The sequence below is a fragment of the Lissotriton vulgaris genome, chromosome 12, assembly GCF_964263255.1.
Source record: "Lissotriton vulgaris chromosome 12, aLisVul1.2, whole genome shotgun sequence".
Taxonomy (NCBI): domain Eukaryota; kingdom Metazoa; phylum Chordata; class Amphibia; order Caudata; family Salamandridae; genus Lissotriton; species Lissotriton vulgaris.
The window spans coordinates 170325043-170338532 of NC_141700.1; the positions used below are offsets into that span (position 1 = coordinate 170325043).

At 49.4% G+C, this 13490-nt stretch overlaps 1 protein-coding gene across 1 annotated transcript in view; it reads right to left on the bottom strand.

Annotated features, from left to right (window-relative positions):
• The window catches only part of TENT4B (terminal nucleotidyltransferase 4B), a 253022-nt gene that overhangs the window by 102124 nt on the left and 137408 nt on the right, over nt 1-13490 (bottom strand). The window contains exon 6 of the mRNA XM_086947703.1: nt 12815-12943. Within this exon, the coding sequence (XP_086803829.1) occupies nt 12815-12943 (129 nt within the window). The remainder of the gene's footprint in view (nt 1-12814; nt 12944-13490) is intronic.

The following is a 13490-nucleotide window of genomic DNA, read 5'->3' on the forward strand; positions in this document are numbered from 1 at the left end:
AAGCCATTGCCTCTGGTGATTGTAAGAACGTTCCCCAGCGAATTCTTTTACCACCGTTAATTGCTACTAGATCAAATGGGGGTGGATTAGTTGAAACCTGGCCAACTGTTACTTGGTACCAATCCAAGGTTACAACTAGCGGGTTAGGGTCACTTTCAACAAGGGTCTGAACCGAAAAGTCCATGATCCGAAAAGTCCATGATCCTGTGCCAAAGATCCACACTTACTAGAATATAATCTATCGTTGATACCTGACCATTCCTTTCAAAGGTATGTTTCCCTGGATTGTCATCAAGTAAATGGCCATTACAGGCCGTCAATGAATGACCAAGGGTAAGTGAAGTCAACTGTAGGACCAGAGGGGTCCAGCCCCTTATTGGATAGTGGTTGCACGTTGGGATTCCCCAAGTTGAGTCCTCATCACATGTGATAGGATGGGGTAAACCAATTAAGGGTTCCTAGTGGCAATTAAAAACCCCACCAATGATACAATAGACATGCTCAGGCAGCGTGGAAATAAAAGCGGCCAAGCAGTCTAACGTCTGGGATGTCTGTCCATGCCTCACAGGGCGGAGTAGACATTGATGATAGCCATCTTTGGAAATTTACTAGACGAGAGGAGGATACATAAGATATCTGGGGAATGGGTTTCAATCACCTTAACTACGCAGCCCAGATGTACACCAACCCATATACACAAGTCTCAGATGGTCTTCCCCTGTGCCCTTGAACAGCCGCATTACAATATGTGGCGAACCCTTCTCTATGAAGGGGTTTCAAGGACCATGTCTCCTGGAATAGGCAAATCTTGTGAGTATCGATAAATTGGACCCAATCCAGATGGTCCATTTTAACGTTTAATCCAGCTATATTTTAAGACAAGCTTTAAGCCCTGCGGTATACCTGCCTTAATATTCTGTGTAGCTGAAACGGCCTCCCCCTCTCAGGGCTACAGGGCAGGTACGCCTCCACCCGGTCATCAGATATTTTAGCGTGGACTTCAATGGGTCGAACTGCTGCCCCTAAGGGGTGCTCTAGTGCTACGATAGCATTGCTCATCGGCAGTGAATAATTAGGGCCAGTTACACCCTCGGTTCTTTGGACTTCACTGTTAATTTACACGATTAGAACCTCCCATTCGGATACAGTTGGGCTACCCCCACCCAGGAGGGCATAATGCTATCCATAAACTGTTTTGTGACGTCTGGTATTCCCGTTTGGGGTTCTATTCTCGCTAATTCCTTGCTTCTATTCAGTATATAGTCGTTGGCCTGGACCCCACTGGTGCTAGGTAAAAGACCTTGCTGTAGACCCTTTGGGATTAAGTGTTGGCTATTATAGTTCAGTCAATCCAGCTGATCTAGAATACTAAATCTGTTGCTTACGGGAAGGGTGGCTAGTGACAAAGTATTATAATTACGGAACCTGTAATTTGCACTGTCGGCCTGGGGACTAGTCTCCCATCTTTCTCAAGATTGGCCCCTTCTCTCAGGTGGATAAAAAGTGTAGGGATTGGGGGGCGTGGCCAAGATGGCGACGGAGTAAGACGTGCCTGCGAGCTCCTCCGGCACCCCGAGCCCTTCATCGCCTTGTGTAGCTGTACTGGGGCGATCCTTGCTCCGGAATCTACTTTCTTGGGGTTACTGAGGTGCCCTGAATGCTTTTGAGCCTTTTCCCGACAAGCTACGACCAAGAACGGCAGACTTAGCCGAGGTGTCGAGGCGGTGACGCACGTGCGCTGGTGCGGCCTACATTGCACCGTCTGGAGTGCATCGGCTCATAGCCTGGGGGACCCTGGGTCACAGCGAGTTGCAGTGAGGAACGATCGCACTGCAGGACCCACCGCTTGGGGCCGTCACAGACTCAATCTGCACCCCTGTGGTTCATCTTGGCTAACGTCGCCCGGGTAGAGGTGGCGAGGAGGCGCTGACCTGTCTGGCGGCTGCTGGACAGCGCAGAGGAATGAGAGGAGAAGAGGTGCTGATCCGTCCCTATCCCTTATAACCCGGGGGCGACCCAGCTGACATTGAGTGTGCACGGCGATTGCTATCTTCTGATTGCCCCGGCCGCCCAGTGACTGCGGAGCGGAGATCTCGGGGGGTGCGAGGGAGCGCGGCCTGATATCCCGGGACGCTCCTAGTGATCGCGGAGTGCGCGGGGGATAGCCGAGGCTCCTCATCATGACGACGAGAAACCGCATGAACAGGACTGGGAAGGACGGCCCTGGGAAGGGTCCATCCGGGTCGCCCCCCGGCTCCAGCAAGTCCCCTGCAAAGGACGACGGGGAGGGCCCAGTCACGAAGGCCTTCCTGATTGAACTTTTTGCTTCCATCAAGGACGACATCACGGAGCTGAAGTCACAGCTGGCCTCCGATCTGCGCGAGTTCCGCCGAGATGTGGATGGCATCGGAGAACGGGTGGCGACCCTGGAGGAGCACGATCTAGGCCTCACTGGTGACGTCCACCAGTTACAGCAGGACATGCTCAGGCTTCGAGAGCAAAATTTAGACCTTCAGACCCACTGCGAAGATTTGGAAAACCGGTCCCGCCGCAATAACATTCGAATCCGAACTGTACCCTGGGAAGGGGAAGGTGAAAACCTGCGGGAATATGTGGAGGCCCTGTTCCTGCAGGTTCTGGCAGAGGCGGACCTCTCGGAGATCCGCATGGACAGAGTGCATCGAGTTGGGCTGCCACGTGGCGCGCGCTCGCCACCGCCGGACACTTTAGTCTGTGTCCACGACTTTCAATTGAAAGAGAAGATCCTACGAAAAGCCAGGGATACCAACAACCTACAATTTCGGGGATACAGCCCCCAGCTCTTTCAAGACTTGGCGGCCTCCACATTGCAGAAGCGGCGGGACTTCCGCCCGGTCACACCTTTCCTGCGGGACCACGGGGTGTCCTACTCCTGGGGCCACCCCTTTCGGCTCATCTTTAGGTGGCAGAACAGGCTGGTGCAAGTGAGATCTCTGGCGGCTGCCAGGGAACTTCTGGGCATGGAGGAGGAGGCCGCGTCGGCTGGCGCCAGCGTCTCCCCAAGAAGACGACGCCGTTCCCGCTCCCCGGCTTGGCAGAGTGGGCCGGCATGGTATGGCGGAGGGCCTGACTCCCTCGACGAGCCAAAGTGAGAGGGGAGAGGTTCTAGCTTTGGTGGCCTTGGTGACTGATTCGGCCCGGATGGACAGCTCTTCGGCAGCCTAGGCTCCCCAAACAGCGGCCCGTGGGGCCGGATGGGCTCTACCACCTCAGGTACATTGAGAGACTGTGCTCCATTGGAGGGTTACCCCGACCCTGAACTCGAGGGGGGCATTACCCGGGTCTTCTACCCCCGACCCTTATGGTCATGTCCAGCTTTATTTGTTCTCTTTCTGGTTCTGGAACCGTTCTCTCTGTATGTTGTTTTGGGGCTCCTTTGGACTGGGGGAGGGTTGCTTTGGAACGGGTTCAGTGGTGGTAGCAGTGATCCTGGTATGATTAAGGGCATGGTCGGTTTGTTTATGGCACTACGGGGGGCACTATGTGGAGCGGGTTGGGGGAGGGTAACGTCTAAATGATGCCTGTTACGATAGGTTCATGGAATGTTAAGGGCCTTAATTCCCCTCAAAAGCGTCAGAAGGTGTGGAAATACATTATAGGTCATCATCTGGATGTGGTGGGACTGCAGGAAACTCATTTGGCCCGTAGGGACGAAACCAGGCTTAAGAATAGGCAATACCCACTGATTTACAAATCCTCTGCCACTACTAAGCACCGGGGGGTGGCACTCCTGTTGCGCTCTACACTTCAATTTCAACCCATGGGGGTGCGAAGCGACAAGGAGGGTAGATGGCTGATGGTGAAGGGGATGCTCCTTGGCAAGCTCTGCACGTGGGTGGTTCTCTATGCGCCGAACACGGGCCAAAATGGGTTCCTTGAGGCTTTCATGAGGGAGGTAGGGGATTTTGAGGAGGGTGCATTGATAGTAATGGGGGATTTCAATTTGGTTTGGGACAAAGGCCTTGATTGCTCGCACCAACAGAGGACAGAGGCAGGCCTCTTCTCCCCTGAATTGCGTGATGCTATAGACAGTTTGGGTCTCATTGATAGCTGGCGCGCCCTCCACCCCCACGCTAGGGACTAAACATTCTTTTCCCCATGTTCACCACACGTATTCGCGTCTCGATCACATCTTTCTGAATCAGTCGTTACAGGGGGACTTGCGGGAAAGTAGGATATTTCCGCTCTCTGTATCAGATCACAGTCTTTTGGCAGTATGCCTGACTTGGGCCCCAAGGACGTCCTCCTACCGCAAATGATATTTCCCTATCTCCCTTACACGTGATCAGGAGTCGTGCAAGAAACTCAGGGCGGCCATTGGTGAATTCTTTGAGTTTAACAAAGTAGGGGACACCTCGGTTTTCACCCAATGGGACGCCTTCAAGGCGACGACACGGGGCACGTGCATCGCGTTGAACTCTTCCCTGAACAAACTTAGGCGCGAGGAAAGGGAGGCGTTGGGGGCGGAGCTGGCGACACTTGAAACTGCGCACAAGCAGAATCCTTCTCGAAGGACGCTCCGTCCACTTGCAGCAGTGCGGGGTAAACTCAGGGCCCACTATAATAATCGGGCGGAGTATACCCTCCTGCGCTTACGGCGTCTTTCTTACGCACAAGGCAACAAAGTGGGGAAACATCTGGCTCGACAGCTTCGCGATAAGCGTGAGAGGGAATATGTAGGCGGCATCCGGGCGCCCTCGGGCGCCTTGGAGCATAAAGACGCGGCCAAGGCGGAGCTTTTCGGCAAATTCTATGCCGCCCTGTACTCGGCAGATAACCTCGAGCCGGAAGATCAGCGGGAATATCTGGGGGCTCATCCACTTCCGCAGGTTTCCAAGGAATGGAACGACCTTCTGGAAGCCCCCTTTACTAGGGAGGAGGTGTTGACCGCAATCAAGTCCCTTAAACCGCTTAAGGCGCCTGGCCCAGACGGCTTCACGGCACCCTTCTATCAGACCTTTGCCTCTGAACTGGGGGACTTTCTGGTGACACTTTTCAATGGCATGAGGGAGGCGGGCCAGACTACGGGCACTATGGCAGAAGCGTTGATTTCGATTATCCCCAAAGCCGGGAAGGACACCTCGAAGTGAGAGTCATACCGGCCCATAGCTCTACTGAATGTAGATGCTAAATTATACTCCTCTATCTTGGCTGCACGGCTCCAGGACCTTATGCCTGCCCTTATCCATCCCGACCAATCGGGATTCATAAAAGGTTGCCAGACCCACGACAACACCAATAGGCTGATTCATCTGATCGAGAAGGCTAATCGCTTTAAGATCCCGGCGGTCTTGGTGGGCCTTGATGCTGAAAAGGCGTTCGATCGGGTGGACTGGAACTTTCTCTTTGGTACGCTGGAGGCCTTTGGTTTCTCCCCCAAATTCATAGATATGCTTCGGGCCAACTACCATAGCCCTAGATCGAGGGTCATGGTTAATGGCCATGTTTCACCCTTCTTTGCACACTCCCGGGGTACGCGGCTGGGCTGTCCCCTATCTCCCCTACTCTTTGCGCTCAGCATTGAACCTCTAGCCCTTAGGGTGCGGGAGAACCCGGACATTGTTGGTCTCCCCTTTGAGAGAGCAACATAAAATTTCCCTTTTTGCTGATGACGTTCTATTGTCACTAGCGGACCCGGGAAGCTCCCTTCCATGGGTGCAGGAGGTACTCTCAGTTTCAAGCAGTGGCGGGTTTCCGGGTTAATCCCGGCAAGTCATACATCCTTAACCTCACGCTACCAACTGCTGAGGTGGACCGCATCCGGCCGCTCACGCCCCTGTCATTGGCCAGCTCCTCTATACAGTACCTTGGGGTCCGGCTGACCTCATCTGTTACCACCTTATATGCGGCCAACTTCCCACCTCTGCTGGTCCAGATACAGACCGAGCTTAATCGGTGGAAGCCCATGTTCATTTCTTGGCTGGACCGCGTCCATGCTGTCAAAATGACGATGCTCCCCAAGCTCCTGTACCTGTTTCAAGCACTCCCTATTGCTTTGGAGGGGGGCTTTTTCAGGCGTGTTAAGACCACGCTCCTACGCTATATTTGGCAAGGGGGCCGCGCTAGACTCTCCTTTCTCACGCTGCGACGGCCTTTGAGGAAGGGTGGGGTAGGCCTCCCAGATATGCACCTCTATTATAAGGCGGCGCAACTCCGTGTGCTGGTCGAGTGGACCCAGATGGAATCGGAGAAGCACTGGTTGCATATGGACAGGAGTGTGGCGGGGAGATCGATATGGGACCTGGTTTGGAAGGCGAAGGGGGATCGCCCTCGTAACGCCTATATTAGCACCCCTACGAGTACCACCCTGAGGGTCTGGGACTCGGTGTCTGGTGATGAGAGGTGGACCTCCTTCCCGTCCCCCTTCACCCCTATCCATTTTAACCCAGCCTTTCCACCGGCTCTCGTGGAGGGCCCCTGTGACGGGTGGAGAACAGGGGGTTGCCACGCGCTCACACACTTGTTTCATGGTTATGAGCCGCTCACCTTCCATAATTGCATGCGTGACTATGCGGTGTTACCGTCTGAGCGTTACCGGCACGCCCAAATGCTACACTGGGCGTTGTCACCGGAGGTGCGAGATGCAGCGACACGGCCTCCCACAGACTTCGAATCCTTTATCACCCGCGCAACGTCCATGAGGGGGGTGATCTCATTCCTCTATGGCCTTCTACTTACCACGGCTATCTCACCTCGCCCTAGATACATGAGTTTGTGGGAAGAGCACCTGGGACGAGATATCTCTGACGAGGAGTGGACTCACCTCTGGCGTGACTTACACAGATTTAACCATTCCATTGACCTCAGGGAGGCCCATATGAAAACGATGCTGGACTGGTATCTTTACCCAGCCCGGTTGAAAAAGATTTTTCCCTCTGCGTCGGATAGATGTTGGCGAGGATATGGTCTCTAGGGGGATTTTCGCCATATTTGGTGGGACTGCCCTGTCATTCGCCCCTACTGGGAGGAGATACTGTCCCAGATCAAGGTAGTGCTGGGCTACCCGATTCCTGACTCGATAGGCTTCGTTCTCTTGGGTCTCCGTGATCCGCTCCTGGAACATCAGACTAAAGCGGATAAACAAATCCTTTGGCTCTGCATGGGTGCGGCCAAGTTGAATTTGGCTGCAGCTTGGAAAAAGAAGGAGGCCCCTGCACTCTCCCTCTGGTATGCTAGGTTGTGGAAGCTGCTGAGTATGGAGCGCATGGCGGATGTTTTCAGAGGAGATTTCAAAAACTTCATCTTTAGGTGGGGCCCACTAGTCCGTTCCTTTCTCGAGGCTTACCGTCGGCGGTCTGCCCGCCCACTTTACGTGCACTCCATTTGTTTCAAGTGTGAGAGAATGTTTCGATGTGTACCCGTTACTTGGCTGCCACCACTGGGGGGAGGGGAGTTGGAGGGTTGAAGGAGTTTGGGGGGAGGGTGTTTTGTTCTGTCTATCTCTAGGGGGGGGGGGTCTTTATGTTTCACCTCGCTGCATTGCTCTTCCTATGGCCGAGAAACGAGGAGGCGCAAATTAGACTGGTCGAATGAGCCCCTGGCTTGGATGGCTTTTGACTGGTGCCATTGTGAACCGAAGCCTTTTTTAAGGACTTCCCGTTGGGGACAACGTTGTTGGCTGGCGAACTTTGAGAATCATCCTGGCTAGGGTGGCCGCGTAGTACAATCTTCAGCAATGTTACCGCTTCTTGGCCAAGCAGTGTGAGTTTCTGCGAGGGCTCTTGTTGCACTTATTGTGTTTATATCTTTCTCTTACTTCCTTTCCTCTTCCTTCTTGTACTTTCAATAAAAATATCTTTAACAAAACAAAAAAAAAAGGAGTAGGGATAATAAAAGTAGGTTAGGAGAAGGGACAGTATCCCAGTAGACTCCTGCGTCGGTTGCCAGTAGCATATATGTTCTACCGTCCGCCTGTCTCTAAAGTTAATTAACCCCTTCTGTGCTGCGCGAATTTTGCCCCGGTGCTGAACGTTCCATTGGGCCTATGGAACCATGACGGAACGGTTCCGTCATAAGCACAGGCCACCTTACGCTCATGACGGAACCGTTACGTCATGAGCATGGAAGGGGTTAAGATACAGTCACCCTGAATACATTCCTTTCTTTGTCCCACCCAGCCAACTCTGCGGACAAGTACAATTTCACTATACACATGAGGAGGAAGTGGTCTATTCACATTTAGCCAATGAGTACACTTATTTTTTAGTTCAGTGTACGACTACTCTTTACCATGCTCCAGCTTAGGAACACCAGCCAAAATAACAACATAAGGAATTAATGCAGTTGGTAAGTCAATACTAGGCAGGCTGAGGTTCCTTTCACTTTGGCCAGGTGAGCACAAACGGTGGTCATGGGCTTTATCTTGTCCCCGGATACTAGGCGCTGAACCGCCTCTTGGTGAGCATGGTCCTAAGCTCTTGTTCACAATAAATTCTCTCCCGCCATGCAACACGTTGCCTCACGAGACCCAACTACTTCATTCCCACTGGTAGATATTAATGGCAAATTGGGAGGGGGGGAGGGGGGAGTAGATGGTAAATTGGTAGAAACAGGGGGATTACACATTACATTTGCAGCTGTCACAATATGACCCCCCCAGTGTCTTTTCACTACTGTCATTATTAGGCACAGGAGACAAATCTAAGTGCAAAAGTTTATCTTCTATAAGTAGAAGTCTTTCAATAATTGGTTCGAGAGATGTAGTGAGTAAGGCACCCAGTTTGTCCCAAAAGTCCTCATCAAGTTGGGGAAGGTGTTCACCAGCCATGTCCGAATGCAGCGCACCCAATAGGGGGATGAAAGGCATAGTCTCCGATGGTGGTGACATTACTGGTAACTCCAATGCACCAGAACTGTTGGCGTGGAGTTTTTGCGTTTTTTTCTCTCTGTGGACCCCCACCCCTTTTTCTCTTTACTGCGGGGTCCGGTTCATAGGCATAGGTATGCAGAGAAGAGCTGTGCACAGACCTTGTTAAGACACGTGGGGGTGTGCTGCGGACGGACTCTCTTAATGATGTGGCACCAAACAAAGCGACAGGTAAGGGTCCCAAGGATTGGGCAGTGCCTGCTGGGGTCGTTATGTCCCCCGAAGACAGGGTTTTGTCCCCTCCCGAGGCCCGAGAGCCAATAACCACATCATCAGGTTGTACAGGTGACCTAGCATGTATTAGCCCTCCCAAGGATGAGCGTTTAGAGTGAGTAGGGTCCAACGATAGACGTCGCTCAGTCATGGCTATTTCGTGGGCCAGTACTGATGTTGCTCCGATTATAAACTGGTCCAGTGTCCCTGCCACAGACCCGCTCTTAGGAATGGTGCTGCTCCCCTTTCCACCTCCAGTAGCCATCTTGAGGTTTGGCTATCGAAGTAACTTGGGAAAATTATTTAAAAAACAGATCAAATTTAATACCGCCGGAGTACAATAAAAATAATTCAAAGTTAACTAACCTCGGTAAGCCAGTAAAGTTAGAGGGGTGGCCCGCCCCGTGCTCGAACGGGCTCAAACGGGCCTGCCCTTGGCACGGGCTTCGCCCCGGTGCGCGACCGCGCACGTTCCGCGAGGCGTTAAATAAGGGCTGGCGGGAGGGACTGATGAGCCTCAGGTGGCGTGAAGTAGAGGCTCCTGGACTCCGAAGTCTGTCTGCAATGGGGCAAGAATATCCCCGTACAAACACCTCCAGCGATTACTACATTATGGATCAGGGAAGGGTACTGTCTGCAGTTAAGGAAATATTTTTGTCCATATGTTAATGCTGTTCTAAAAGTATTTATTATTAGGGTGAGCGCTCTAAGTCATTGTTGTACGAGCTGACTGCACTACTAACAGTGGTTCAAGTACAAAAATGTGTTCACACGTTTTCAAAGTTTACTAATATGAGGCTATTTTTAATGCTCCCAGAATACTCTCGGATTTGATACAAATATTTGCCGAAGCTTGAAAGCAAGATTGAGGATTCTTGGCTTTCAAAATAAAATGCTCATCAAAAAAATGAAAGCAAGAAAAAAAACATTTAGCTGAACTATTGTAAAATTTCAGGTACCATTTCTGTACAGCATCATTTAGTAACATGTGTTGATGCATACTAGTATTTCCCAAATATATTCATAATGGAAAATCAGTGTAAACAGTTTCCATAAGATTACGGGAAACAAAAGTAAACAAGCATTGGCAAAGCCAGAAGGTCTGAAATTGGTGTTCAGCTTTTCAGTTTTGTCAATGTGTTAATTGTTTTGTCATGGTTTTTGTAAAATCTTATTGGTGTGACAGCTGACGGCCCTCGCCATTATAACAAACATTAGCAAAAGCAAAAATTGTTTTTGGTCTCACAGTAGGTTACTGGCCCTGAACAAAACTACTCTGTGTGCCAATATGCTCCTTGTGAAAGAGTAAAAAACGGTCGCTCACAGAGAAGCCAGCCGACAGAGATCGAGACAGAATTTTAATAAACACAAAAGGTCATGGTCAACGAGAGAGCAAATTAGGGGCCCAGTTGTTAAAGAAAGGCTCAAAAGTGCACCCATGGTATATGTCCTTGCATTAATTGCAGCTATGCAGCTTTTGTGAATTCCCATGAGTTTACAGAATTAGGACAAGAAATAATACTTGAAAATATTTGTGAACTGCATTTGAGCATGAGCAAATATGCATGTGTAAATTTGCTCATGCGAAAACCTGAGCGTTTGCAAATGTACTTTCCCTCCAACCACTTTTTTTTCCCAACTTTGGAAGAAGGTTTACATCTGCCATTGTCGGGAGTACATTTCCAACATTTCTCAGTATGGGATAAGATTAGAGAAGAGTTGTTGAAAATCCTTAAAACATGCAAGTTAGTAAGTTTGCACTGACTCAAAAGGGCATTTTAACCCTGGACCTATTGCTTACCACTACCTTTAGCCCCAGTATGTAGATCTGCGGAAACATGGCAACATAAGGATTGTTGCGTGCTTATCTAGGTTCCTGATCGATACTGTGACCTTATGCCCCTATTCGGCTATAAATCCATTTATTCCCTATATTGGCATAACCGTTCAAGTGCATTTTTCTGAAAAGTCATCTCTGGCCTCACACGAACAGAGCCACATTCCAGCATGACTCTCTGCTACTTCCTTTGCGACCAATTAGTGCAATGACAGTGCAGCAGTCACTATCTGATATTCCTAGATAACACTCCGAGTTCTTCAACAAGATAAAAACTTAGCAAACCTGGAAATCCCCGCTTGCTATGTTTTGATTAGTAATGGAACTCTAATGAGCAACTGATAACTGTCACTTCCTAGTGACATCTTTAATTGACGTCTTATGTCCAGCAAACTTGCGTCAGACCCGGCACCTGTCAGGTATAAATATTACCAACGTTGCCTTAAGCAATGAGTGAGATACGAGCTGCGAGTTCGTTCCCTGTTGCTGATGCCAGCTGCCTGCATGACCCTGTGTTGGTAAAAACTAGCACTCTGTCGCTGCAGCCTGCTATCCTGTGGTGGTGAAGCTGCTGATTACCATTATCGCCGCTACAGCGCGAACTATGGTGCAGTACGCTTGAGGAGCCGAGCAGCCGTCCTCTGCGAAGACATCCAGCCGATTCCAGCTGCCCGCAGACGCTGTCACCCCTCCTTCCTCGACGCGCTGAAGAGAGCCGCTGCATTCCTCGTGCAGAGAAATCCAGTCCCGGCGCTTCCGGTTTACCCTCGCGGGTGACTGGGATATCGAGAGAGACCCCTGAAGGAGATACCAATCCTCCATCATTCTATTCAGAGGTATGGTGTTAACTAAACCCTTAGACGAGAATTCTTGGAACAAACCTTGGCAAAACCAACTTAACTTAAAGCTACTTACTTACTCCCCTTTCACGTGTTAGGCTTAGGTCAGGCACACTGGGGTAGGCTTAGTTAGAAGCACCAGTTGAGTATGTTAGCCTAATGTATATATGACTGTATATATGTTTTATTACTTTTAAACCATTGTATGGCTAAGAAACCATATCAATGCTTTTACAGTTCTATTTCGCAATACTTATCTTACTGTACGTACTTTTCATAATAACAGTTATTGCAATTGTGGCAATACATTTCTCTTGTACGAGAAGAAAGACTGTTCAATAAATGTTAACCCTTTATTGATAAACGCCCGTCTCTCTATTCTCTACATACTGTGAAAGTAAACTGCACTAGACTGACTGAGTGAAATCTAGGTCTATTGTTTCACACGACCCTAGAGATCGACTCTTGATCTGAGGAGCAAAGTTGTCATGTTGCACGGTTGTTGGAAAACTGAATCCCTTCTTGTCTGTGCCAAGGAAGCTGATCACTTCCTATGCAGAGAAGAAAGTTTCCAGTGACCTCTGAGCTAGTTGGTAACACAACCCAATTAAGTTTAGCATAGTCAGTGGAGGCCTGTAATATCCGCAGTTCCACGTCGATACTACTGTTTATGTTATTCCAATGCGCAGGGCCTAGTGGGAAACTAGGAACTACACTACAGGATATGCAAAGACTACTGTGGTATGAGCCCTGGCATAATCAGAGAGGCTAGATCAGAGCTCTTATATAATGAGATTGCTTCCATAATTTGTTGCCGCACTACATGGCACCAAAGGACTAGTGGATTTTGTTATAGGACAAGTAGATTTATGAAGCAACCTGCCCCATGGACAAGTAGATAGGTTATTAAATTCCACACCCCTGTTAACTCTACCATTATTTTCCATAAACCTGTCACATCTATGATTGGCACATTTATTAAGGTGACTTATAATGCTTATAAAATACACTAGTGCTTACCTGTAAGAAACTAACAGCCATCAAAAAAAGACTATATGAGCCAATTCCACCAGTGAAGACTTCATTAAGATCTCGCTGCAAGAGGAATTGCTTCAGAACTAGAACCAAATATGGCAGAACAGGATACTTCTAAATAAAAAGATAAGACATTTAAATAAACTATCTTGCAACTAAACAAGATGACACAGTTGAGTGATCTATCCTTGCTTGCGGAAAACAAGCAATAGATATTTTTTTTAACATGCATGCGTGATTGACAGTACAAGCTACATTACACAATACAATATATTAGGGTGTGCATGGGTTATACATACCGTAAACTAATTATATATATGGTTATGGGGTAGATATTCGCTGGTGCACATTGTAGAGGAAGAGGCTTCGTAGTTGGGGTGGACATTTACCAGCATAACTGAGCTGTGGCTTGCACTGAAATTTTTCGAGGGACAGAGACCATGGCGAGAGAGCTACAAATATATTTATAACACTAGGTGCTCAGCATTACCACTTCCTCACTGCACAGAAGCAAGAAACATGCTAAAAGCATCTTGAATTTGGCAGGGATGCCTCCAACTCCCTTCTTAGAAAGCCTGGCATAATCACATGACAATGAAGTAACTAAGAGAAGTAGCAGTCAATTTTGCTATTCAGTTAAGAAAACATATTAGTCACATGC